General features: G+C 55.2%; 10 protein-coding genes across 10 annotated transcripts; 3 read left to right on the top strand and 7 right to left on the bottom strand.

Moving 5' to 3' along the window:
- Positions 1 to 192: 192 nt before the first annotated feature.
- On the bottom strand, positions 193 to 3,113 carry E0L32_001992 (uncharacterized protein; the record flags this gene model as incomplete). The annotated part of the gene is made up of 4 exons (XM_031136134.1): positions 193 to 1,381; positions 1,454 to 1,841; positions 1,893 to 1,911; positions 2,277 to 3,113. The coding sequence occupies 4 exons, from the start codon at positions 3,111 to 3,113 to the stop codon at positions 193 to 195; spliced, it is 2,433 nt and encodes an 810-aa protein (XP_030989100.1).
- Positions 3,114 to 4,394: 1,281 nt separating this feature from the next.
- Positions 4,395 to 5,517, top strand: E0L32_001991 (uncharacterized protein; the record flags this gene model as incomplete). Its single annotated transcript, XM_031136133.1, has 4 exons — positions 4,395 to 4,486; positions 4,564 to 4,812; positions 4,872 to 5,443; positions 5,498 to 5,517. 4 exons carry the CDS (start codon positions 4,395 to 4,397, stop codon positions 5,515 to 5,517), a joined length of 933 nt encoding a protein of 310 aa, XP_030989099.1.
- Positions 5,518 to 8,919: 3,402 nt separating this feature from the next.
- Positions 8,920 to 9,690, bottom strand: E0L32_001990 (uncharacterized protein; the record flags this gene model as incomplete). Its single annotated transcript, XM_031136129.1, has 1 exon — positions 8,920 to 9,690. The coding sequence occupies one exon, from the start codon at positions 9,688 to 9,690 to the stop codon at positions 8,920 to 8,922; it is 771 nt and encodes a 256-aa protein (XP_030989098.1).
- A 1,677-nt stretch (positions 9,691 to 11,367) lies between these two features.
- E0L32_001989 (uncharacterized protein) lies at positions 11,368 to 14,465 on the bottom strand (the record flags this gene model as incomplete). The annotated part of the gene is made up of 8 exons (XM_031136128.1): positions 11,368 to 12,325; positions 12,374 to 12,515; positions 12,566 to 12,930; positions 12,989 to 13,098; positions 13,150 to 13,393; positions 13,447 to 13,532; positions 13,592 to 14,205; positions 14,258 to 14,465. 8 exons carry the CDS (start codon positions 14,463 to 14,465, stop codon positions 11,368 to 11,370), a joined length of 2,727 nt encoding a protein of 908 aa, XP_030989097.1.
- Positions 14,466 to 14,875: 410 nt separating this feature from the next.
- On the bottom strand, positions 14,876 to 15,942 carry E0L32_001988 (uncharacterized protein; the record flags this gene model as incomplete). The annotated part of the gene is made up of 3 exons (XM_031136127.1): positions 14,876 to 15,312; positions 15,364 to 15,729; positions 15,780 to 15,942. The coding sequence occupies 3 exons, from the start codon at positions 15,940 to 15,942 to the stop codon at positions 14,876 to 14,878; spliced, it is 966 nt and encodes a 321-aa protein (XP_030989096.1).
- A 790-nt stretch (positions 15,943 to 16,732) lies between these two features.
- Positions 16,733 to 18,514, top strand: E0L32_001987 (uncharacterized protein; the record flags this gene model as incomplete). Its single annotated transcript, XM_031136126.1, has 1 exon — positions 16,733 to 18,514. One exon carries the CDS (start codon positions 16,733 to 16,735, stop codon positions 18,512 to 18,514), a length of 1,782 nt encoding a protein of 593 aa, XP_030989095.1.
- Positions 18,515 to 18,535: 21 nt separating this feature from the next.
- On the bottom strand, positions 18,536 to 19,700 carry E0L32_001986 (uncharacterized protein; the record flags this gene model as incomplete). Its single annotated transcript, XM_031136125.1, has 2 exons — positions 18,536 to 19,139; positions 19,189 to 19,700. The coding sequence occupies 2 exons, from the start codon at positions 19,698 to 19,700 to the stop codon at positions 18,536 to 18,538; spliced, it is 1,116 nt and encodes a 371-aa protein (XP_030989094.1).
- A 1,423-nt stretch (positions 19,701 to 21,123) lies between these two features.
- On the top strand, positions 21,124 to 22,681 carry E0L32_001985 (uncharacterized protein; the record flags this gene model as incomplete). The annotated part of the gene is made up of 2 exons (XM_031136124.1): positions 21,124 to 21,357; positions 21,434 to 22,681. The coding sequence occupies 2 exons, from the start codon at positions 21,124 to 21,126 to the stop codon at positions 22,679 to 22,681; spliced, it is 1,482 nt and encodes a 493-aa protein (XP_030989093.1).
- Positions 22,682 to 22,987: 306 nt separating this feature from the next.
- Positions 22,988 to 24,055, bottom strand: E0L32_001984 (uncharacterized protein; the record flags this gene model as incomplete). Its single annotated transcript, XM_031136123.1, has 1 exon — positions 22,988 to 24,055. The coding sequence occupies one exon, from the start codon at positions 24,053 to 24,055 to the stop codon at positions 22,988 to 22,990; it is 1,068 nt and encodes a 355-aa protein (XP_030989092.1).
- A 1,035-nt stretch (positions 24,056 to 25,090) lies between these two features.
- On the bottom strand, positions 25,091 to 25,342 carry E0L32_001983 (uncharacterized protein; the record flags this gene model as incomplete). The annotated part of the gene is made up of 1 exon (XM_031136122.1): positions 25,091 to 25,342. One exon carries the CDS (start codon positions 25,340 to 25,342, stop codon positions 25,091 to 25,093), a length of 252 nt encoding a protein of 83 aa, XP_030989091.1.
- Positions 25,343 to 25,625: the final 283 nt, after the last annotated feature.

Below are 25,625 nucleotides of genomic sequence, written 5' to 3'. Positions count from 1 at the left end.
TGACAGAATGGCGGGCTTAGACGCGGACCACTCATTACATAGACGCGACCTAGCACGAGTAAGAAGATCAGAAGTAGAAATAGACATCAACAGAGGGGTATCATTCAATCATTACAAAGTCCAAAGTCCCAAGATCCACCAGCTCGCCCGGGATCATACCCGCCGTGCACACATTCCGCCACCATTATCAGCCTACTGTTTCTCTCCCTGGAGCAGCTCCTTGGCAAAGGCATCGACAGCATCCCGCAAGACGTAAAGAGTCTTACCCTCCGTCCAGAAGTGACCAGCCGTCGAGACCTCGTGCGATCGGAATTGAGACCGTCCCTTCTCGGCCTCCGACAGCTGCTTGCACCAGGCGCGCATCTTCTTGGCCGTCAGAAACTTGTCAGCGTCGCCATAGATCACCATCGACGGGTTTCGAACGAGCTTGCGGTCCGGGTCGACATCCGTATCGGGGTCGGACAGCGACTTGTCGCTGTCATGTCCTTCGTGGCCCGGGGCGCGACGATCCTTATGGTGGCTGTGAGACCTGAGGAAAGGCAGCGAGAAGGACATGGTCGCCAGGTTGGTCATCATGCCTACGGGCGGAGACACCATCAGATACGCCACGCGCGGGGCATACAGATCTGGAATCGCAGGAAGATGATGCTCTGAATCCTTGGCCTCGCTGCCCTCTCCGGCCGCCTCCTCAGGTATATCCTCCACCGACGCTGACGACGCCTTGCTGCTGCTGTCCCCGGCACTGCCGCCATGCCTATGCCTCGACCGCCAGCTCAGACTCCGCGCGTGGTGGCCATGCTTTGGCCTCGTGCGCGCCACCAGCTCCGCAACGCCCTTGCGTATCCTGTCCTCAGCATCCTCAAGAGAAAAGGACCTGCGCCCGCCGCCGCCGTCGTGACTCTTGCGCACGTGCAGCAGGTCCTCGTCGCCGCCGACGCGCACGCCGAGCGAGTTGCGGCTCGCGTGCGATCTGGACCGCGCGGCGCGCACGGCGGCGTGGATGGCTGCGTTCTGCGACTCGGCGAGGTGCTGCGCGCGCAGGCGGATCTCGGCGGCGGGAGTGCCGGTCAGGGGCCCCGCGAAGGGCTCGAGGATGGGGTGCAGGGCAGGCAGCTGGGAGGTGACCATCGCGCCGTAGGAGTAGCCTGCGAAGAGGAGGACGGGGGGTTCTTTGCTTGTCTGAGGGATCGTCGGTGTGGTAGGAATCGCGGCGGGAGATGGAGGAGGGCCGGTAGGTGATGTCGGTCTATCGTGGGTCAGGTCGCGAGGGAAGGGGTCGAGGAAGTGCGCGTAGTGGAAGAGGAAGCCGGCGAAGGATGCGTAGTCGGCGCGTTCGGCCTTGGCGGTCCACGATGTCCGGCCTGCGGATCCGCGGGCACCTCTGTTTACATACGTGTCAGCCCGTCTCGCATGTCTACAGTAGAACTTGATCCAAGCGTCCAGCTCAACGTACCGAAAGTTGAATGTGCCCACGACAAAGCCCGTCTTCAGCAGAGTCCCCGCCACCAAGTCCACCACCGGATCGTCCTGGCTACCGCCGAGGGGCGCGTATGGGTGCGCAACGATAGCAACGTTCTTGCGCCATGATCCGGGCGACCGAGAGCTGGAGCTGGAGCTGGAGCCGGAGATGGTCAGCGAGCGCGGATGGAAGACGCGACAATCGAGGGTGATGCCGTCGTGGAGGCTGGGGATGGTGAAGCTGAGGGTCGGCGTGGAGGGGAGCATCTTCCACGGCACATGGGACAGCGACTCCGCGTGGAGCTTGGTCGCGGCTGTCATGGAGATCAGCCTTGTCAGAGACGAGGCGACATTGGCTTCGTCGAGGTGTCGCGTAGTCCTGGCTGTCTGTTTTCAGAGTTCACTACAAGCAGTGAAAGGACCTAGGTACCTACCTGAAGCAGCGGACACTTCCTAGTGGGTCATCACATGCGACAAGTTGCATTTCGTCATAACCCCGCTACTTGCATAATTTCAACTTTGCATATCCATTAGTGAGTTATGCAGAGAATCACAAATTGTGGTTAACTAGTTATCCTCTCACCTCATTCTAGGTACTTTACATACTGAATGAATTCGATCGAGTTTCAAGTATTTCAGTGTGGAGTAGTCAAATGCAATATAATATTGCCTTGTAGTTGCTTTTGAGTTTGTGACTATCCTCTCTCTTTGAAAATGCCATCGATAAATTCACACGCAAGTGAGATAACAGCCTCGTCCGGAGCTTTCATTACCTATGTCAGCTCTGGAACTGTAACTGGCTTCGCAACACTGCATACAACCTCTACTGCTTTTGGGTAGTCGGCATTTGGGAGAGCCTTCCGAATCCACTCCACATCCGTATCAATGGCATACGTCAGGCACCGCCAGTACATCGCCCTCACCAGTAGTTGAATCGAATTGTCGTTCGCTTTGTATAGATCGACCAGTCCCCGGTCTTCACCAGCCCAAGCGAGGCCATCCGCAACCACGATGGCATTGGCATATTCGGCCGGCCTCCAGTAGAAGGTATGGTCGAGGATGACGGGTGGCATGTTTTCCTCGAAGAGCAGGTTGCCAGTCAAGTCGCCATGAATCAGTTGACATGGAATATCGTCGGGGAGAGGCCGCCAAACTTGGCAAAGCTTGTCAAGCAAGGGTTGAAATTGCGCCAATGTCGCCTTGTGAAGCCCTTCAATCTCGTCCACATCGACACCATCCCAAACCACGCTCTCTGCCTTGGTCCATCTGTTCGACTGTCTTCCGATCTCGTCAGGCTTGCTCAGCACAAGAACTGCTAAATCGGCATGGAATGCTCGGCTAGCTCCGAATATGTCCGCAAAGCGCCCCCTTGGCGATGCGGACCCAGGCATGAAGGCAGACGCAGTCCAGCCCTTGAAGAGGAATGTTCCAGGCCGGCTCACAGTGGAGATGGGGGCTGCGAGGCGATATAATGTTTGTGAGCTGATGTGGAGATCCGCGACTAGTTTCGAGATCCACTGTGCCTCTACATCATCGTCTGACGGCTTGAAGACAACCTGATCAACAATGTAACAGAGGCCTCTCCCGCCAGGCATTGGTTCAGGAGACCCGTTCAAACCAAAGGCCTCGATGACATCTGGCGGAGGCGGCGTCATTGTTGTAGATACTGCGAGACGCGATCGTTGGGGCAATAGCGCTGGAACATTGTCTGAGACAAAAGCCATCAAGCGATGTTGGTGTTGACCTAGTTAAATCGGGCGGTTCTCCCATTACTCGCGCTCGATTCCCCGCTGGACACGCCCTGTCGTTGACAATCTGACCGCAAGAGCGTCAGCAACATCATCTTGACGACCAGACTATTAACAATTCTTTTTTTTACGCGCGAATCACAGTCAACAGCCGTACGAATCATTTCAGATTTGCTCTGCTCCCATGCAAGGAAGAGCAGCTTGTGCATCCAATTGGCGGCTGAGGATGCCCAAGCCGGACTTTGCAGTGTTGAAGTGTCTCCAAACCATCCAAATCATCTACACAAGAAGGAAACAAGCCCCTCATGATAGCTTTTCCGTGAACGAACCTTGGCATCACGATTGACATAGGCCATCGCACAGTTCACATCTGTCAAAAGAGAGTCAGCCGAACCGTGACTCCACTTGAATCGAAGCCACGTTTTACGTCCAAGACAAGTGCTTCGGCTGATGCGGAGCTAGGCCTCAACGAGCTTCGGCCGTGCCCCTGACAATTTAGTGAAGAAAGATCTCGCAGAGACCAACAGTCGTACAACACCACGGGTCATCCTCCTCTTATTGCAAGAAGCAAATGCAGGCGCAGAACCGATCTGGATTGGCCTCGCCTCGTGGTCAGACCCTCATCCCCTCATCTATCCGAAATCCCGGCGAATTAAGGTCCGCGAGGTAGCATCTGATGATCGAGTACGACCCTGGGACTGCCCTTCTCCACAGCGTACAACCTGGTAAGGGGGTGAGTTTCGGCCCACCCAGCCGGAAACAGGCCAGCACGGCGCGGCCTCGTCCCCAACAACTAATCCATGTCTGGTCGTGCCGGCCGCCTCCTCCGTCATTGTTCCTTTCGGGTTGGGCCATTGGCCGTGGTGCCACTGCTGGGGTTCACCATGAGGCCCCCTTCATTTCGCTGCTGATCGTGCTGTGTCCACACGCGTGCGGAGCTCGAGGGCCGCGAATGCCTGATTCTTTCTGCTTGTGCTACGGATGTCCACGATGACAGCCCCGGGACTAGGTAGGCCCATGTCGAAATAAGGCTTGCTAGCATGTGTGTCGAGGGTTTATAAATGCGTCCTCGCCCATCTCCGTTGCTTGGTCTCGAGATGCTCTGCAACCAGCGGTTCAACCGAGCAGCAAGCCACAGAGTAGATTCCCGTTCAAACTCTCCAGACAGGTCTCGTCCTCCAAGTCAAGATGCGTAGCGCCACTACCCTCCTGTCCCTCGGCCTCGCGGTCGCCCTCCCTCTCGGAGCCCACGCCGCTTCCGGGTCAGGCCACTCCACCCGGTACGCTCTCTCCAGCCCCCATCTGTGCTGATGAAGGAATGCGCCATCCCGCTGACACTGCGCCAAAAAACCAACAGGTACTGGGACTGCTGCAAGCCCTCGTGCGCCTGGTCCAAAAAGGCCGCCGTGAGCAAGCCCGTCGGCACCTGCGACAAGAACGACAACCCCCTCGCCGACCCGGACGCCAAGTCCGGCTGCGACGGCGGCGGCGCCTTCATGTGCTCCAACCAACAGCCGTGGGCCGTCAACGACAAGCTGGCCTACGGCTTCGCTGCCACGGCCATCACCGGCGGCAGCGAGGCTTCCTGGTGCTGCGCATGCTACGCGTGAGTTCCACCTTGACTTCCAAACTCACGCATCTCACACCCATGTTCCTAACAGCAAGCTTCTTCACACACACCAGCCTGACCTTCACATCCGGCCCCGTCACCGGCAAGACCATGGTCGTCCAGTCCATCAACACGGGCGGCGACTTGTCAAACAACCACTTCGACCTGCAGATGCCCGGCGGCGGGCAGGGCATCTTCTCGGGCTGCAACGCCCAGTACGGCAGCTTCCCGGGCGCGCAGTACGGCGGCGTCTCGTCGCGCTCCGAGTGCGCCAGCATGCCCGCCCGCCTGCGCTCCGGCTGCGAGTGGCGCTTCGACTGGTTCCAGAACGCAGACAACCCCAACTTTGACTTTGTGCAGGTCCAGTGCCCGAGTGAGATCACGGCCATCTCCGGGTGCAAGCGCAACGACGACGGCAACTTCCCCGTCTTCAACCCGCCGTCTGGTGGAAACGGTGGCGGCAACGGCGGCGGCGCTACTACGTCCAGCACTCCCAGCACCCCCACCGGCGGCAGTGGCTCCGGCTCCGGATCCGGTACTGCTGCTCACTGGGCCCAATGCGGAGGTAACGGCTACACTGGCCCTACCAACTGCGAGAGCCCGTACAAGTGTGTCGCTCAGAACGAATGTGAGTGCTGTTCTCTCCTTCCGAGATATGGCCAAGGCTGACTCTTCTCCCCAGGGTACTCGCAATGTCTGTAGAAAGGCAGGATGCGGGGTATGGCAAGGTGCACTGAAGCTAGGCGAAAAGGCTTGACCAAGTGCCCAAATGGCATGGTGCAGACCTCGCAGGCGAGCGGGCGTCACTTTCTTCATGATGTATATATACTTTAGACAAATCAGACTCAGATACGGCCCATCCCAGGTGGCACTCGTTGCTTTCACCGCACCACAGCGCTACTGAAAGCACCAATTGTTATACGATCTGGCCACTCGCGTTGGAGGAAACTGCTGTGACAGCAAGCTGGCATCCCACCCTGGCTCTCATCCTCCAATTCCTCAGCTGTAGGCACTACTGCAACAATACCTACCCTGGGCTGGAGCTGAGACTCTTGGGTGGGTAACGGAGGGGCATTTTACCACTTCGAGTTCCTCTCCTCGCCATATTGTCTCGCCTCTTTAGGACCACTTTACCTTCTTTCCTTCCATTTCTTTGTCTATCGTTACCAGCATCTACAGTGCAGCATGATTTGTGCGGTATGTCTGCATATGCTTCAGCGCACATTGAGAGAAGGTTTCCATCACCAAAGCTTCGAGGATGTGGAGAAGGCAGCAGTCAATGCGTGCCGAATCTGTACGTTACTTGTCGAGCAAGCCAAGACGGGCCCCAGACCTCTGGAAGGCCTTTTCTATCGAACAAGTGGACTATCCGACCGCATAGTAATCTCTGGGTTTCATTACAAGTTCCAATTGAACCTCCGATGGATTTATTTTGAGCACCCAGCGGGATATGGAGACTGTGTCGCCCAGGCCAATCGTGATATTGAGCAGGGGAAGCCATGCCAAGTCCGACCTGATCCCTTCACACACGTCAAGAGACCCCAAAACACCGGCCACGACGACAACGTACAGACGGCTCTCAGTTGGCTTCATCAATGCGTGTCCGACCACACATGTTGTCGCAGCAAATCAGAATCGATAGATAACTTTCAGCCCAAGCGGCTCGTGGATGTCAGCGCCCCCGATGGGCGCCTCAAGCTAGTCATTCGGAATGCCGACATCGTCACTGAACCATATGCTACCCTAAGTCACTGCTGGGGAAAAGCAAAATTCTTCACGCTGACTGAAGCCAACTACAGCGCGGTCTTGCAAGGCAGGGGCTCCTTGCGTGAGCTACCGAGGAGCTTCCAGGAAGTCATCAACTTCTGCCATAGAATGGGTATCAGATATCTCTGGGTTGACAGCCTCTGTATCCTGCAGTCTGGGTCCGGCTCGGCAGATGACTGGCATGGGCATATCGGGGAGATGAGGAGCATATATTCCCAGTGCATCCTCAACATTTCAGTCAGCTGCTCTTCGAACCCTGAAGAGGGTGCCTTTCCCGATAGGGATCCCGGACTCTTAGATCCGATCTATGTCCCCCCCTCTCCCCCTCCTCCCCCCCCCCCCCCCCCCCCCAGCTTCGCACCCTGGGCTTTAATCACTTTTGAGGACGACATGATATCGCATTTACTCAACCATCCGTTAGCAAACCGTGGATGGGTTGTTCAGGAACGATTTCTATCGCCTAGGGTCTTGTACTTCGGACGGGACCGCATATATTGGCAATGCCTGCGACACACAGCAAGTGAGAATTATCCCACGCATTGCCGGGAAAAGCCGTTCTATAAACAAGCATCCAGTAAGCCCCGCGGTGTCAATGTTGAAACGACCTTCCAGCATGAATCTTTCTCTCTCTCTCCAAGATTGTTGTGGGTGGACCGCACACGTACATTGTATCAGATGGACCATGAAGATGTCCCTCTCTCTCCAAGATTACTAGCGATGGACCACACACATTCATCCTATCAGATGGAATGCACTCGCGCCTGGCTTCAATTTGTCGAGCTCTACACTACCACAGCACTCTCTTTCCCAGACGAAGACAAACTCGCTGCCATAGAAGGTGTTGCACAGCATTTTCATAATCTAGTACCTGGTAGTGGGTATATTCAAGGAGTATTCACACACAACTTACCATTCGGCCTTCTTTGGGGGATCAGACAGGATCACCACGTCCCGGCGTCCCTGTCCCGAGCACCTAGTTGGAGTTGGGTGAACTCAAACTCCGGCGTTGAATTCTATAAACGGATTTATAAAACGACTTTTGATGTCTTACTTTCGACTTCCCGTTTCGTGTTGGTCGACGACGTCAACATCAAAGGCCCATTTCATCAACTTCACTTGCGAGGCTTCGTGGAACCTCTGGAAGACGCATATGCCTCAGGTGGGCAGCTCCTCTTGCGTTTCGATGATGGGAGTTTTCAGTACCAGTTCGAGAGCGAAGAGCTTCAGCTATTCAACGAGAGAAAATATTCGATCCTCCCTATCATGCTTGTCTGCGAAAAGATAGAACCTAGTGTAGTGGTCTCTGGGGTCATCGCAGGCTGAATCGTACAAAAGACAAAGCTGAATCACTAGCGACGGGTGGGAATGTACACAGTTCCTATTCCTCAAGAGCCTTCTGCCTCAAGACCAGATATTGATCCGGAGGATATTGTTATCATTTAGGCAGCTTTCTCTAGTCATCAAGAATAGATGCATCATGTAGAGAAACTTTGGGGGGTCCAGAAGAAGAGGCCAATTGATTCATCAGTCTTATACCATGTCCTCAAGGGCAAGGCCAGGGCAGGCATAAACTTCCTTGTAGCTTTAACCCCCCCCAAACACTGTCAAGGTGCTCAGGTACTTCAAATACTTGAACACATCGGTCCAGGTAAATAGCCTTGCAATCCTAGCTACGTATTCAAGGTTAGCTGACTGGCCAGAATTAGAGACGCCTGAAGAGCTGCACAGTCGGGCCGCGCTTGTGAGGCGTTGATGAGCTTGAATGCCGTGGTTCTTCTGGACGGTCTGGGCGTAGCTGATTACAACTTGCCGCAATATGTACTGTAGGTACGTAAGTACTGATACTTAGAGCTCTTCCTAGTGATATACTTGGATTTCGCAATTCCACCTGCCTAGATAGGGTCTAACATCTGAGGAATACGAGTAGTCTTGCACTATTTCAATACAACTGAAATTGATTTACCTATAAAGACTGTGTTATTGCTATCTTCATGGGAAAAGCTAGACGGGCATCCAAAGTAAGAACTACCCTAATATGCCTATGGTGCCGGAGGACGTGAAGACACATATGGGGTTTCTTGAAGGCAGTCACTTTTGCATCTTGTACAGAAGCCGTACAGAAAGAACTCTTGAATTACTCGTTCCATTACTTGACAGGATCACAAGATGATATTTCCGTCCATGCCCCCTGTTGATTGAACTAGCTCTGCTATGACCCGTATTCGTTCTCCGAGCATCTCCTTTCGCTATCTCCTCATCAACTTCTCATCCTTTATCCAACGCGTCCCATCTGACAAGGCTATCAGGGTCGGAGACTGTCACTTTGACATCTTGTAATTACTGTTCGGACCGGCACTGGACCTCCTGCCAGATGAACGGCTGGCAACTGTTAGGGTTGCTGGCCACGCCCAAGTGCGACTGCCCCGGGTTGAGGGGGCAGGGCGCGTGCGCACCACCAGGCGGGAAAGTGATGCAGACGGAGCACTTGCCGCCGAAGCACAGGGGCGAGCCGCCGACCACCAAAGCCGTGGTCGAGCTGTCCTGGACGGAGAGGTCGCCGCTGCCGCCGAGCCAGCCGAAGCCGGTGCCGGTGGGGTCGCCCATCTGGTCCTGCATCCACCAGGTGCCGTTGGTGCCGACGACGGTGCCGGCGTCCTTGTCGCAGGCCGGGTTGTCGACGTGGCACACGCGGAAGACGACACCCGGGTTCTCGCCGTCGACTTCGTACTTGGTGGCGGAGTCGTGGCCCAGGTAGAGGCCGTTGAGCGCCTGGAGCACGTAGCAGTGGCCGTACTCGATGCCGAGGTCGCTACCGGCCTTTTGGGGGCACACGGGGTCCCCGCTGCAGACGGTGGAGTTCTTCGTCGGGGGCGGCTTCTGGGGGACGCAGACGAAGCCCTGGAGGATGCTGCCCAGCAGACAGCAGATGCCGAGTCCCAGAGGTTTGTCGATCCAGAAGAGCTCATTGACGGTCTCGTCACAGCACTCCGTGAGGTGAGTGACGGCCGAGGTGAAAGAGGTGCAGCCGCGAGGTGCAAGAGCCGATGCGGCCGAGGCCGACGCAGCCTGGAACACCAGGGGCAGCAGAGCGGCAAGGGAAAGCTTCATATTGATTAAAGTTGTTTGGGAGTACTTGAAAGAGGACTGAAGATGTTGTTGCGAGTGTAGACAAGTTGTCAACATTGAAGAAAATGATGGGGATCTCAACACCGCTCTTATACTTTTTGTCCTTGGAAGACTTCGTCAACTTACCCCCTTTCTTGACTCCAAATTGCACTAAAATTTTCCCTATCACGAATCCTCTCAGTAGTTGCCATGCCCAGAGTGACAATGAAGATCACTGAAAATATTGCATGACAAAAGGACAATATCGGTTTCCAACGAAGCTGAGACCTCATCAACCACCGTATCTGGCAAAGGCGTTGTGACAAGTACGCATGGGAAAAGCTGAATATGGACTAGGGCCGCTCACCATCAACAGCTGAGCCGAAAAGGGAGTCAACGACCCCGGTGATGTGATAGCACTCATCAAAGTGCAGGAGTAGGCTGGCTGCGCGGTGTAACGTCAGTCAGATTATCGCTCGGGTGCCATGATTATGATCGCCCTCGTCTTCAAGTCTTGTTGACAAAGGGCCACTGCCCCAAACAAATCCCCAATAACCATTGCTCACAGCTCACTGGATAGTTACGTTGTTCGGAAGAACCCGTTGAGAGCTTTCAAACATATTACTGGGCTTGCCATGACCCTCGTGATGTTTCCGTGCCTTCCGAGCTAGTTGATTTGGAAGCTGGAATTAGGATCACATGTATGTCATGCGCGGTTTATGGGCTCTTGACGCAACCCCAGAATCTCGAGTCTTTCAGCTGGTCTTACTCTTCGTCAAGTTCCCGGCTGAGTTTGTCGGTGAACGGGCCTGTGCCGGCACTAAACGGCAAACCTAACCTGTTCCAGCTGACCCTGCATATTAGCCCTAGGGAAGACCGAGTTGACCTCGCGGTTGACGCGGCGCGTGCCGGAAGACTAGTCGAGGTTCTGTGCAGAAATGCAACATGGGTCCACATGAGCGCGCTCTTGATTCAAGGCAGAACCCGTGTCGATCAATGGGGGAGATCACAAAAGGCCTCCACGGCTCGGACCCCAACTGTCAGTCGTAAGAAAAGCACGAAGAGCTGATGCGGGCCGAGAAGGGAGGTGAGGGAGGTTCGCGTGTCGAGCGGACACCCTTGTTCGTGTGCCGGGCCTCGAGCCAATGAATGGGTGGTGATCGGCATCGCAGACGGCACAGCGCGTCCAAGGCCCACCTCTACGGGAGGCCTAACAAAGCTTAGCACATCCACATCTGCTCCAACGAGGCCCACAAACCCAGGATCGTCAACGTTGGGTCATTGAGAGGAGATTCCGTCGTGTCCTTCTTCAAAATGTTGGTCATTCTCATTGGTCCACGAGAGTTGGCATTGCTGAGGCACAAGCTGGCAGAGAACTCCCTCGTTCCACTCGAGAGGACGTCCGAGGTCAGAGTGAGGGCTCGAGGATATGTGTGTGATATGTGTGTGATAGGTGTTGTGCGGAGTAGAGGGGAAAGGAGGCAGGAGTAGGGGAGTAAGCACAGCAGACAAGCAAATCTGAACGTTCTTGCCACAGTGACATACGCATCAGTGATACGATCCACACCGCCGACGAGCCCAAATTTGCTTGCACCACGGTCAATCTGCAGAGGGCGGCCCTGGCTGAGAGCCCATCTGATACCCGGATCAAAAGAAGGTTGGTCTTCTAGCGTACTGCGGCTATGAGAAGTGAAGATCAGGGACCGGGTGTGAGCTATTCCCCAACACAACCACGTTCTCAATACGCACACCCGCGTGCCTCAGCTTCAGCTCCGGACCAAGCCCAGAAGCGAGGAGGTTGTCAGGGCCAGCTGATTCCATGATGTGCACATGGAACGATCCCGGCCGATACGTGAAGTCCAGCCAGATCCTGTGCTCGCCCCCATCAAGCGTCATCCCGTCATCCACATACAACGAGCCCTTCGCCGTCCCGTCCAGCCCCGGCGCAACCATGATGTGGAACGCCTTCTTGCGCAGTTCAGTCGTGGTGTTTGCGCTCTCAGCACGCGTGGGTACCACACAGCCTCCCCGCACATGGAGAGGTATCCTGTCAAAAGGCACATCCTGAATCCTGACCACCTTCCCCTCGCCACGGATCTTCTTCCCCGTATCAAACTCGTAGAACACATCTTCGGGCAGGTACACGTCCACATCCTTACCATCGTCTTCCGTCACCGGCGAGACGAGCAGGCAGTCCCCGTAAAAGTACTGCAGATCAAGAGCGTACGTCTCGGCGTCGCGTGGGTAAAGGAACCACAGCGGGTTGAGCGCCGGCGTGCCGTCCCGCGACTGCAGCCGCAGCGCGGTGTAGAAGTAGTCGAGCAGCCGGTACCGCGTCGATATGGCGTACTTTGCGGCGTCGGCGACGAGGGGCCAGCGGTAAAACTCCTGCGGCGGGGTGCCCTCGTCTGCGTGGTTGCGGAAGAACGGGGTGAAGGCGCCGAGGGTGGCCCAGCGGGCGCAGAGTTTCTCTGTTGTGGTAGACTGGAAGCCGCATACCTGTGCCGTGGGGTTTAGTGTGAGAGGGCACGGAGCATAGAGGGAGATGGCAGATGGGATGGGATTACGTACATCGCTGCCCACCATGGGAATCTGAAAGATGGAAGCGTAGTTTAGCATTCCCGCTATCGACCTTCGGCTGCAATGGTGTTAGCATTGAATCTGGGAAGGAGTTCATGGAGCTCACTAGTGATCCCATCGCGACGCATTGTCGCCGAGCCATCGTTGGACGTATCTACCGGCCCCAGCGAAGGAGCTCCGAGTGATGATAAAAGGTCTGAGATTCGGCCGCCTCTTGAGCATGGCATGTCGGGTGATCAAGCCCATCACTGGCTATTATCAGCTTTTTAAGCAAGCCATAGAGGTTCAGGATGCTCACTCGTCCCATAGAGACTATGCGTATTGTATTCCAAGAGTCCATTGGCATGCACAACGTCGGGCCTGATTGTCTTATCTCGGATGTCACCGCCAGCATTGTGAATCTTGTAAGGAGGGTTGAGAACGTCATCCCCATCTGTATGGTCCGTTCTCCTTCGCAGGTGCATCAGCTTTTGATCGAAGGTAGGGCCAGGCTCCACCTCTTGGGCATCCTGTATATCTGCTGCGGATATATTAAAGCCCGGTAGAGGTCGCGGCGGATCTCGAATCGGAGGTGGTGTTGGCGGGTTGCCCATTCGTTTAGCCTCGCCCTCTGGATCATCACACGGGAAGTGGCAGAAGTTTGTTGGTTCATTCATGTCAATCCTGACAACGTCAGTAGTGTTTCGGCTCAGAGACATATGGCTAGGGCCGACGGGCTTACCAAACGCCATCAATGTCCACACCAGTCTCCGGGTTGAAGGTCTCTTGAAAGCGGCCGTACCAATACTCCAACGCTTTGGGATGAAACCAGTCGGGATACACAGTCACACCCTGCACGTGTCAGAATACCGTCAGTTGCAGTCGGCAGAGTAGTCTACTTACTGGCCAGACAACACCCTTGAAGTCATCGCCATCGGTGGTCTTGACAAAGATGTCCAGTTGTTTTCCTGCATTATATGCTGGGTAGTCCACCTTGCCAACAGCCGGATCGACCATGAGGATGTATTGCTGTTGATGAGCGTGGAGATAGTGGGCGATCTGCCTCATCCTAGACACTGGAAAACGTTCTGGGTCAAATGAGAAGACGCGTCTGCGATCCATGTAGTCGATATCTGTCCACATAGTCCTGATGGAAGTAAGCATATTGCAATAAAGACCTGCGGACATTGCGCAGCTTACTCTAGAGGAATGCCGGCAGCCGAATAGTTGGTGATGACTTCTGCGACCTCGAACCAGTCTTGATATCCGAACTTACACTGATGGAACTAGTCAGGAATGAATTAGCATCATCAGCAGGGGAGAAACTAAGAGATCGATGACTTACTCCGAGACTCCAATATGGGATCATTGCGGGAGTGCCAACGACTTCGCCGTACTGTCTTGCAACCTCCACAGGCGAGGGCCCAGCCATGAAATAGAAATCGAATATACCGCCAATAGCGATGATCTCCATTGAGTATTTATCACTATCGTCTCTGTCCATTTTAATGTCCATGCCATTTGAATTCAACAGCAAGACACCGTGGGTGCCTGACTTTCGATGCTCAAAGAAGGCCGGATGCACGCCATAGAGATTCTGGTTACGCGGAATGCCGGCCGAGTCCCGCGCCCATAGCGTCCGAGTGTAGTTCGTGTTGGATAGGCGGAAGGGGTCAGCGTGTTCCCCGAGACCATAGATGTTGGGATCGGGCGGCAGGGATGTCTTGAGCCGCAAGAACTGGGACTCGAAGACTAGAGCATCGCCAGACGTGTCAAATAAAACCTCGCCTGTGGACTTTCTAGCGATTTTGAAAGTGAATGGGGATTCCGTAAAGGTGAAGCGCAGCTCCGTAGTCTCCGCCGTTGTCGCTAGAGAAGAGGCCGGACGCGGAACCACTTCCTCTGGCACCTGGTATCTGCACTGCGCCCAGTCTTGAATGACGACGTGCAACCGTGAATCTGATATCTCTTAGCATGCAGTTTAATGTTGGACCATATCAGCCAAGCTTACCCGTCTCGTAGGTCGCTTTGAGTTTCAAGTGTGTGATATCATCCCCGAACAAGGCGCATCCTGGTCCAATGACATCAAGATCGGCTTGGATGGAGCTTGCTGTCGTCTCAATGTTGCTAGCAGTATAGCCTTTGCACTCGCCATAATCGACCGCCTTGCAGGTCTGAGCGTACAGCGCAAGACACGTCGATAGTAGGGCGCATTTCATAGTGCCAGGCTTGGAATGGGATGATGGGAAGTGAGATGCTGGATGATTCTTGGTCCGGGTTTAATGGTATCGACAGCTGTCCCAGCGAAACCCCGCGTCACATGACAAACCTGGCAACTGATCAACAGTTGAAAACGACCTTCCTAATCGATGCCCCATCCTGTCTCGAACCAATATCACCCAAATCTGTTGGATATGGAGTACTATCGACATCATACCGTTGAGATTACTACTTGCTCCTTTCGTACGGGGTCGGCAGTGGCTGATGTTACAATGATAGAGAACCCGTGCCAAGACTCGGAGTTAGCCAGTGTGAAGCAATCTGTGATTTGAGGATACGACAAATGACAAAACCGAGGATCGCCCATTGCTCAAATTGAATCATGAAAGGAAGGGATCTCCCGGGCCACTCATTCCGTGTACTCCGGACTTTTGGCAAAGGTGTCAAAGTAGCTCTGCTCATGACCCAGTAGGATACGCGCCTTCTTTGCCTTCACCAGATGTCTCACATAGTCCAAGCTTCGATGCCACGCGACGTAGTCCCGCATCAGTGGGCCCTGAGGACGCCCATTCTCCCAGTTCTCCTTGACATGGAAGAGATCCCCGGTCATAACGATGCAGCCGGCCTGTGGCATCCTTACCTCCATGATGATGGACCCACATGTGTGGCCCGGCGTGAGGTGCAAGCTGACCCCGGTCCAGATATCAAAGACCTCTCTGTTGAAGGTCTTCCAGTTGAAGCGCTCCGGCTGCAGGTAGTGCGGATTGTAAAAGTCACGATCGACGCCCGTGGCGCATCCCCAAAAGGCGTACTTTAGCTCATCTTCATGGCACCAGATCTCCACATCTATGCGAGGATGTTAGTCGCGTTCCTTCGTTCTGTCACTCCCATCCTTACCTGTGTCAATAAAGTGCTCGAGTCCTCCTGCATGGTCGTGGTGGAGGTGGCTCAACACGACCGCTTTGACATCCTTAATGGTACCAGCGCCGGTGGCAGCAATCGCTTCTGGCAGGCCGTGGACGCTCTTCTCCCAGGTTCGAGGCGCACACTCGTTGATCGAGGGATACCAGTGCGCGGCCACATCTTCACAGCTGCCCGAGTCGAAGAGGATCAGGCCGACGTCGGGATGGTAGACCAGCGCCGCGATCATGATCAAGTCGCGACGTTCATGTTTCTGTGGCGGAAGGTGCGGCGGCCAGACGTTTGCTCCAGCCAAGACCGACGAGGCATCGCAGTCGAGATAGCCCAAGTTGAGCAGCTTTGCTACATCGTTAGTGATTTCTGGTGTACGGAGCAGAAAGAAGCGTATGTACCCAAAGCTTCGACCCCTGCGGGAGGGCGTCTGGAATGGTCCCCGACATCAGTGAACAGGCAGATCGAATAGCAAGTGACTGGCGAACTTGACGAGGCAAGAAGACCGGTCGAACCGGGCTTAGGAATAGCTAAGGACCCTACGATCTCAAGACATTCGGTCATTTCAATGAATGCGAGTGGGAACCCGAGACGCGCACAGCCGCCCAAGCAATGCACATTCCCAGGCAGTCGCAGCAGGCTAACCTAGGGCATCGGATGTACCAGATTCCTTACGGAGGTAAATCTTCTGCCGCGCTCGAGCAGCATCTTTTCGCAGAGAATGCTCTGTCAGCCAATGGCTGCAATTGCTTCTCCCCCCGCGACAATACCCGAATGAGTTAGAGGGCGCATGTAGAGCTTGAAGCTCGGATTTGTTGGTGTCTTGGCACGGGCTTCGGAACCAACTTGCCGATGCAATTACCTGCTGATTGTTCTGCAAATATCCCTTTGCAGACGTATCAAAGCGCTCGAGTAGCCGAGTTGTTAGAGTCAGGTACATTATGGGCTGGGCATTTCCCAGCCCATCAACTACCTATGCCTCCAGTACTAATACACATACCTCTCGTCAAATGCGCCCAATGCATGCAAGTCTGCATTATCTCGACGCACTAGCAGGCCTCTGGAAAGACTAGGGCTCTTGACCAAGTATGATTTGGGGCACCGAATCAGGTAATCAGGATTACACATTGCAGATGGACAGAAACATACCCGTGGCCAGTCAGCCTCGAAGTGGCCCTAATCCAATCATGCAGTGACAGCCAAGTCTGCCTTGGATGAGGGCCTTCTGTTCTTCTTTTCTTCTTTCTTTGCTCGGGGAGATCAGTTCCTAACACCATGAGCTCTCGCCGTTTTCTTTGAGACGAATAGCCTCTGCCTTTCGGACGAATCTCCATAATACCATCCCCTGGCTGATATGGCCGAGATAGCTGGGCTCGCCCTCGGCGCTGTGGGACTGGTGACCATGATTGGTGCCTTCAAAGATGCCATCGATCTGTTCACACTCCTCTCAGACACCCGCGATCACGGTCGTGATTACGAAATTCCAGTTGCGAAGCTCGATATTGAAAAGACTATGCTTCTGCAATGGGCCGATCGAGTCAGACTTGTGAGCGAGGAGTACGACAGGCGCTTGGACGACCCGGATACCCAAAAGCTTGTTACTGAGATATTGTCATGTATCTCGCTACTACTTGGTGATTCTACGAAACTTCAACAGCGCTATGGCATGAGTGAGGTCTCACCAAACGATCAGGAGCTCCCACGTACTGAGGCCAAACGCCTTCCGCGCATTGGAGAGGATCGAACGACTAGGTTCATCAATGATTTCAAGAGAATGAACCTACGAATTAATGCGCAGTCGTCGACCACTTCGACGCGCAAAAAGTTCACCTGGGCCATTAGGGACAAGCAAAAGTTTGCCACGCTTATCGACGACTTATCCTATTTCACATTGAAGATCAACGCTATCACGCCGGTTCTACCCCACGAAGACTTTTGTCAACAAGAAGCAATTGATGCAGACCTAGCGAATATTACTGTGCTCAGTAGTGGTGATCTCCGCCCACTCAGTATTCTTCTATCTGCGTCCGCCGACAACCAGCATAACCTTGCTGAATCAATACGTCATTCTTACACCCAGGCTTGTCAGAATCGCATATTGTCTTTGCTTTGGTTTAGAAAAATTGATGATCGTCGGGAGAGCATCGCTGTGGCCCACGAGAAGACTTTCTGCTGGGCTCTCGAACCTCCAGGGCAGACTGATCAGAAGTGGGATAGCCTATTAGAATGGCTCCAGTATGATTTCGGAATGTATTGGATCTCTGGCAAGGCTAGAAGCGGCAAGTCGACCTTGTTGAAATATCTTCACTCAGAAGTTCAAAAAAGGCAACTACTATCGCCATGCGCGGATGGACATCGGTACCAGCTGTATAGCTTCTTCTTCTACCATCTCGGCACCATGCAGCAGAAGTCACAGGACGGTCTCCTCAGGGCGCTCCTATACCAGATCTTGGAAACCCATAGGTCTTTGATACCTGACATCCGCACATGTGGAAAGAAATCCATGATTCCCATCATTCCTTTTGATGTCAAAGATAAGGCACGTAAAGTAGTAGGGCTGATTCAAGAACTGAGGGACATGGAAGGAGCATCAACCACGCCAAGCGGTTGTGATATCGATGGAATGGAGAGCGACGAGGAGTACGACTCTGATAATGGCGAAGACGGGAATGGAGATAGTGATGAAAACGAGGATGAAGCACATGTTGGAGAGGATCCGGAAGAAGGCGACAGTGCCATCAGACTCGATGTGAGAGAGCAATGTGCCGAGGGGTCTCGAACTCCTCCACACGGTCTCTCAATTCACGGAGGGAGTCATCGCCTGACCTCGACTATCCCCCAATTACTGAAAAGACGTAGAAGCGCATCTCCTATGTCAGAAGGTTTGCACAAGGCTAAGAAGTCGAGTCTTGCAGTTGAATGGTTGTCTGAGATGACGCTCCGCAGTATTGTGAGTCAAGCAAACGACAGCGACAGAGCACCGATACATGTGTACTGTCATATATACGAGTTTTATAAACCGAACCTAAGAATATGCACGCTTTGCTATGCTATTATATACAAAGAGGGTATCGATAATGACAGCGTAGAATTGAACGCACACGACTCCGGGTCCCTAGTTGGCGTTGGCTCTTGATCATCTCGCCGAACGTATATATTACACTCCCCTGTTTTCCTGCCTGATGGAGCGCGGATGATCCCCGGGCCCGGTGAGGATGATGTCCTCGCTGCCGCCATCGGACGACAGGCGCGTTCCCTTGATCTCCTTGTTCCGCCCCGCGACCGGCCACTTGCTCGGGCCCTGGGACCCGAAGCTGATGGCCTGGCCCCCGCTTCCGCCGATGGTGCGCAGCTCGTTGCCCTGGCTGCCGTAGCGGTACCCGTCGCCGGTCCCGGACCGGCTGCGGAACCAGTTGGAGCGGCTGAAGATGGGCTTTATACCAGGGATACTGACGGCGACTGCGGCGACAAACGTCTCACGCGAGGTCCAGCCCGCGGCGACGGGGAGCAGCGTCAGGTCCTGCAGGGAGTAGTAGGCGCGGAGGATGGTGGCGATGGCGGTGAAGGCGCCCGAACTCAGCAGGGCGAGCAGTAGGAGGCGGCGCCAGAGCGGGATCTTGGCCTTGAAGATGATGGGCGTGGGCAGGGCGATGATGGCCAGGTCGGTGCTCGCGTTGAAGTAGGTGATGAGGTAGTAGTTGAGGTTACGCAAAGCGCACTGGTCTGTTCCGAGGGGGACGAATTGGGTTAGTAGGTACGCTCTTGCTTCTCACAGCTTCAGACCGCCAGATTCAACCAATGCTCGCTCACCTCCAGGATAAGGTACCACCTGCCACGACTTGTGAACTGGGAGGCACACGCATATATTTGGTCAAAATGGCCCCGAAGAACGACACGGCAGTGTAGCCGGCGACAATCTTCCAGATAAGCTCCGGCCCGCGCAGACCTTTAGACAGTCTGTGCATCAGAGAAAGGACGGCGGACTTGAGTGACCAGACATAGATAAGATAAAGCATCCAGTCGGCAAAGGTGATCTTCTGGCCGATGACGAAGCTCTCGATGACCTCGGGCGGTAGCAGCTTAACCGACTCGGGGGTCTGGCCGATGGTCACTCCATATCGGGTGATGAAGTGAATCATGGTAGTGATGCAAGTGTAAGCAGCGAGGGCGACCGCCATGAAGATATCCTCGAGGCCAAAATTGCTCAAGCCGATGACTTGCCACCGACAGACAAATCGCAAAACGATGACAAAGGCTCCAACGGCGTACTCCCCCCAGAGCTCTGGGTCAGGCTTGGCGCCTGCATTGGCGGGAGTTACCATTGTTCTCTGGCCAAGTGGGAAAAGACACACAGACACAACCCTCGCGGCACTTTTCTGCAACTCATTTGTCCACGGGAGATGGCGAGACTGCCGCAGACATATATTTCCCCGAACCGCCAACCTAACGACGCCACTTCAGGGGGATAGCGCCTTTTTCTCGCCGTGAGGTGATCGGCACTTCCTGCGTTGGGCCAAACTGTCGCATCTGGGTCCCAAGTGGGAGCATTTGCCGTTGGAGCAATTCGCTTTGTACAGGGGACAGGGTTCAGGGATCATCACAGGGCGGCGGGCCGTTGTCGCGGACCGGAGCCGGTGGAACTCTTGGCAGACGAAGAGGAGCAAATACGCCGGCCTCAGGGGGCTAGACTCTGCTGGTGAAACGCTTTGGGTTAAAAGTGGACATCCTTTACGACGATGGTGAGTTGATTCATGCTATCCCAAATTGCACCCTCCCAGCACCCTGACTACTGCTTACTGCGAAGGTGTACATACTCGGACTCTCTTCTACGTACCAGAGAGACTCCTTGCGGCGTCTCTCAATTCGAAGAACAGGAGACAGATTTTCATCTCAAGATACGTCAGTGCAAGCAAAAAGCCCGGCATCAAAAGTGAACAGTGTTAGTCTTGCTGAACTTTTTGTTAGCAATCCGTCTACCTTTCGTCGGGCCACTTGTTTTGCCCTACGGACTCATCTCTGTATCTCCCTGAACGGTGTAATATCACCGACTTCAAGTTGGCATGCCAATCGACGGAAGGTGGTAAGTCTCTTGTTAGAGTGCTGCCGAGTCATTGAGGCAGGGGCCAGGGGAGGGAACAGACTCATTCATCAGTGCATATGCCAAGTTTCTCACCTTCGATACTTACTGTACAAGTACTGTGCCGCTTCCATTGTCGTGATCAACTGGTCTGGCTCCGTTTCGACAGCCTTGTCCTCATCAGCCCAGTGAATGGAGATCGGCAGGTTTGCAGTCCTCATCTGGGTAGCTCTTCGTGCGGCAAAGTCAAAATACGCGGGTCCTCACCCCGGCCGGAGCCAAAAGGCCTGCAACGGGCGCGCGTGCGGCGCAGAACCGAGTTAACTCCAAAAAAGCTAGTGTCACTGTTATCGACCCATGCTTACCGGGGAAAAGGACCTGGCTGCAGGGAACTCCACAGCGAAGTGCAATTTCCAGGAGTCAACCAACGTCGAGATACCCTTGCCAGGCTAAGAGTTTATCACATGTACTTGTACGAGCTCACTAAGGCTTTGGTAAAACCCTCGCTGCGTTGGGTCTTAGTTGGCTGTCAATAACCCGGATGCTGCTCGCTCCACTCCCTCGCATTTGGCCTCGGGTACCAGTCTGGTCACCCCAATTACGAATTTCCGACTCTGGCATGCTGGATGTTTCTTCACCTCCTGTTTTTCCAAATGCCCGCATTCTAAATGGCCATGCAGATCAAGAAGTTGCTGGGCCTCAAGAGCGAGGTGCCGGTCGTGCCTACGGACCAGGTCATCCCTCTCCATTGGTTCGAGGATGGCTTCATGTGGAAGACGGTCATCGTCTACACCCTCCTTGCCTTTGACGAAGCACTAGATCCAGAGACGCTGCGCGACTCGTTGACGAGGCTGATCCAGCGTGATGGCTACAAGAAACTTGGAGCTCGCATCAGGAAAAACGTACGTTCTCCCAACACTTGGTTGCACTTTGTTGCACTGTCTTGGTCTGACTCTTTCAACTGACGTTTGATTTTAGGCCCAAGGCGGAGTGGAGTACCATGTGCCGGCCGAGTTCACCGCTGACCGTCCGGCACTGGCCTTCACGCACGTCCACCACGACATGCTGATGTCGGACCACCCCGTGGCCTCCAAGATCCCCAAACCGACGGGGCTGTCCGGCCCCACCGTCGTCGGCGACCCGGAAGAGCTTTCGGAGCTCTCACGCGCCGGCAACGCGGCTCTCTCGCTCGACGCCTGGCTCACGACGGACCGGCCGACGCTGGGCCTGCACGTCACCACCTTCCGCGACGCCACCACCGTGTCGCTGTGCTGGCCGCACCTGGCCTTCGACGCCATGGGCAAGAAGGCGATCCTCGAGGGCTGGATGCTCGCGCTGCAGGGCCGCGAGGACGAGATCCCGACGCCGATAGGCTACGACACCGACCCGCTGGCCGAGCTCGGCAAGCACGCCAAGGAGAAGCACCTGCTGGCGGACCGGCGCGTGGGCAATGTCGGCATGGCGGGCTACGTCGCGCGCAACGTCGTGGGCCTGCTGGGCCCCAAGGAGATCCGCATGGTCTGCATCCCCGCCGCCTTCTGGCAGAAGATGGTCGCCGACGTGCGCGCCGAGCTGGCCGGCCTCGGCGCCGCGGCCGGCGAGGAGCCGCCCTTCGTCACCGAGGGCGACGTCCTGGTCGCGTGGTGGACGCGCGTCTGCTGCTCCCACATGGGCGAGTCGTCGACGGCGCTCGTCGCCGCGCAGAACGCCATGTCCCTGCGCCGCGTGCTGGCCGACGACCTGCTCAGCCCGGCCGACCGGCCCTTCATCTCCATGGCCCTGACCTTCCCGACCGTGCTGCTCCCCGCGGGCGAGATCCTGACCAAGCCGCTGAGCTGGCTCGCGCTGCAGTTCCGCAACGCGATCAAGGAGCAGGGCGCGCGGGAGCAGGTCGAGGCGTACGCGGCGCTGCAGCGCGAGTTCAACGCGTCGATGCGCACGCCCGTCTTCTTTGGCGACAGTGGCATGTACAACCTGTTCTACTCCAACTGGCAGCGTGCGGGCCTGTTCGACTTTGACTTCAGGCTGGCGGCCAAGACGCCGACGGAGAAGCCGCTGCGCGCGTCGTACATCCATTGTGTGCAGGACCCAGCGTTCCCCGAGGGGTGGCCCATCAGTGGGAAGGATGAGAAGGGGAACTACTGGATCTCCGGGTTCAGACAGAAGGGTCTTTGGGCGAAAGTGGAGGCGGAGTTGAAGGCCCAGTCGAACGGGAAGGCGGCTTAGGCTGTGGCTCTGACTGATGACCATTGACCAGACATTGGAACGGGCCTGGTCAAATGGTCATCTTGTGTGAGTTGTGACATGAATCTGCAACTTTACTTCATTCAGCGATATCATTCAGCGATACTAGCGTGCATCTGTAGGACCATTCCCCAGCGTTAATTTTAATAGAGCAGCGATACTGCAATTGTGATCATACAGGTGGATTCTTCAATCTGTGTAAGACAACTCCCAAGCCTATCTCATGCGTAACGTAGACCCCGATTCATGCAGCCGATCCATACCGGCTTGCTTTGATCCCACCTTCACCTAGATCACGATGTTTCCCTTCATCACAACGACCGCAGTTCCGCCCAGCATGACCTGCTCGATGATATCATCCCCATCGCTGTCCCAGCCCAACTTGACCTCGACGTCGATCACGCTCTCCCGTCCCATCTCGACACCCTGGGTGATCTGGTACTTGGTCGATCCGCCAGATTTGCCACCCTCGCCGGCCTTCAGCATAGTCAGGTAGCACGCCAGTGCAGAGGCCGCACTGCCCGTCGCGGGATCCTCGATAACCTCCTCCACCATGCGGGCGCGAATCGGCACGATGCCGTCCTTCTCCTCGCCGGGGACGTAGTAGTACCTACCGACGAATCCCTGGCCCCAGTCACCCTCGTCGAGTAGACCCGACGACACCAGCTGCGTGGTCGCGGGACGCACCTTGGCCAGCTGGTCCAGTGTCTCGAGCTCGACCAGGAGAAAAGCCATACCCTGGACAATGGAAACAAGGGGCGCGAAGCGCTCCGCGGTACGGATGTTAGCATCCGCGGAGAGCCACTGCGGCTCGGGCTGCAAGTCTCCCACCGTGCCGGCGTGGACGTGGACATCATGGGGGATCTCGGCGTTGACGGCGCCGACCTCGCTCAGAGCCTGCGGCTCAATGGGGATCTCGCCAGCCTTGGTGCGCAGGGCGCGGATGTGGCCCAGCCTGCGCTCGCGGAGGAGGAGATACGCGCTGCCGATGGTGGGGTGGCCGGCGAAGGGGATCTCGGCGTCGGTGACGAAGATGTCGATGTCGATGGTGTCGGTCTCGGTGGTGTCGGGCTCGTGCAGGAAGACCGTCTCGGAGAGGTTGAACTCGCGCGCGATGCGCTGCTTCATGGCCTGTGTCAGGGCATGCTTGCCCATCGAGGCCGGCACGGAGACGACGGCGAGGGGATTGCCGAGGTAGCGTGTGCTGGTGAAGACGTCGAGGGTCGTGAAGGGCAGAGTGGTGATGCCGGGGCCGCGGATCTTGATTGAGGTAGCGACCGGGGACGACGACGGCCTCGGCGAGGGCGAGAGCGATGCTCTGCCTCGGATGGGCAGCTTTGCGGGTGTGGAAGCCATTTTTCTGCGCACTAGGAATGAGTGAAAGTGAGGTTGTCGTGAGCTTCCTGCTGGCGGTGGTGGTGTTTCTTGTGGCTCTCGCTTTCAGCTGTTCAGCTCGGCGGGGTTGTTAGTTTGCCTCGCTGACATAATATACGCTTGGCAGGCGGACGAACCTTGGGCATATCTCAGTGTGACTGCTTCCTAAATGCTTCTTTTTGTTTTGGTGAAAAGGATATCAATCGTGCAGTGAGTTTGAAGACGAGCTGTCTGTTGTTTTTGTGGCTCAAAAAAGGCGAAGAACCCTGGTGGGTCCTGTTTTCGCTGTTGAATGTGTCTCAAGATCCGTTCACATCCCCAGTCATCGATCCTGGCTAATAAATCAGCGGTCCGGTGATTCGATGCCTGCTTTTGTTTGCTTTACTAGTCAATCAGCCTTTTGACGTGGTTGTGAAGCGTTCATTGATCTCATTCTGAAGAGGATGGAATCCTGGAGCGTGGGTATCATCCACAGATGTCTCAGATCTCTCTTACCGCCCTATTGGGAGATACTCTGGGGTTCGGTAGGCATATATTGTCTTGAATGAGGCATCAATTTCACCTTCGGTCTATTATTGTTCTTGCTAGAGTTATCGCCACGTTATCCGGAAGAGCAATAATCATCAACGGATGAAGCCCAGAAAATATAAAGGCTTATTAGATGAGGAGCCACATCGATGCTAACAACTCATATCCTTCAAGGGCTCTGGAGCTCGCAAGGGTTATCCCACTGTCTAAAATAGACAGGTTGTATGAAAAAGGCATTCCTTGAGATGCCTTTGCTGAAGAGTGATTATGTGTCCCCCTCGAATCAGCAGCTCCAACGACAATCCATTTGCCGATCCTGCCAAGGAGTAATTATCGTCAGCACAGAGTAGCAGGTGGTATCATCCCCGAACCTCGCAAACTTACTGGAATAGGGTAGGAACCATCGCTTCCAAAGATGTCATCCAAGGGGTGATCGTGCGTATCCCAACCTCCAACCTGGCAGTGCGGAAGCTTGGAAGTATCTCTATCTCATGTCGACCAAGTCGTTGCTGGATCTGCTGTGACGCGAATGTCAAAAGGCAGCCCCGCAGGAAGCTTTTCCTGGCGCTTCTTCTTCGCCTCCCCGTCCAAGAACTCGAATTTCACATCGTACCGCAACGGATTCTTGGGCACAGTGAGAGGCGTTCGGTAAGGCTTCCAATCCTTGGTGTCAAGCTCGTGGAGGAGCGCACCGCCCCCATCATAGACTGTAATCTTTGCAGCGAAGACAGGACCATCCATTCTGACGCCGGCATATTCGTGAATGTGCGCGTTGCAAGTCCCAGTGGCATAGGGTGGCGGTTTGGTGCAACTCAGTGGCAACAAGGCCGGCCACGTGGATGGTCGATACGGACGTGCAAACCTTCACATTACCGGCCAAATCCGTCGTGGTGAAATGCAGGGCCGGCCCGTCTGTGCGAGTCGGAGTAGGCTCTGGAGTGACGGTCTTCCACTCGGGCCCGGGCGAGGTGCTGGGGCACTGATGGCCATCGCTCAGCGCGAACGGGGAGACTGTTATGCCTTG

This window comes from Thyridium curvatum (genome assembly GCF_004353045.1).
Source record: "Thyridium curvatum strain D216 chromosome Unknown NODE_8_length_716436_cov_74.480370, whole genome shotgun sequence".
Classification (NCBI taxonomy): Eukaryota; Fungi; Ascomycota; class Sordariomycetes; order Thyridiales; family Thyridiaceae; genus Thyridium; species Thyridium curvatum.
This window is presented reverse-complemented; position numbering and strand designations above follow the sequence as displayed.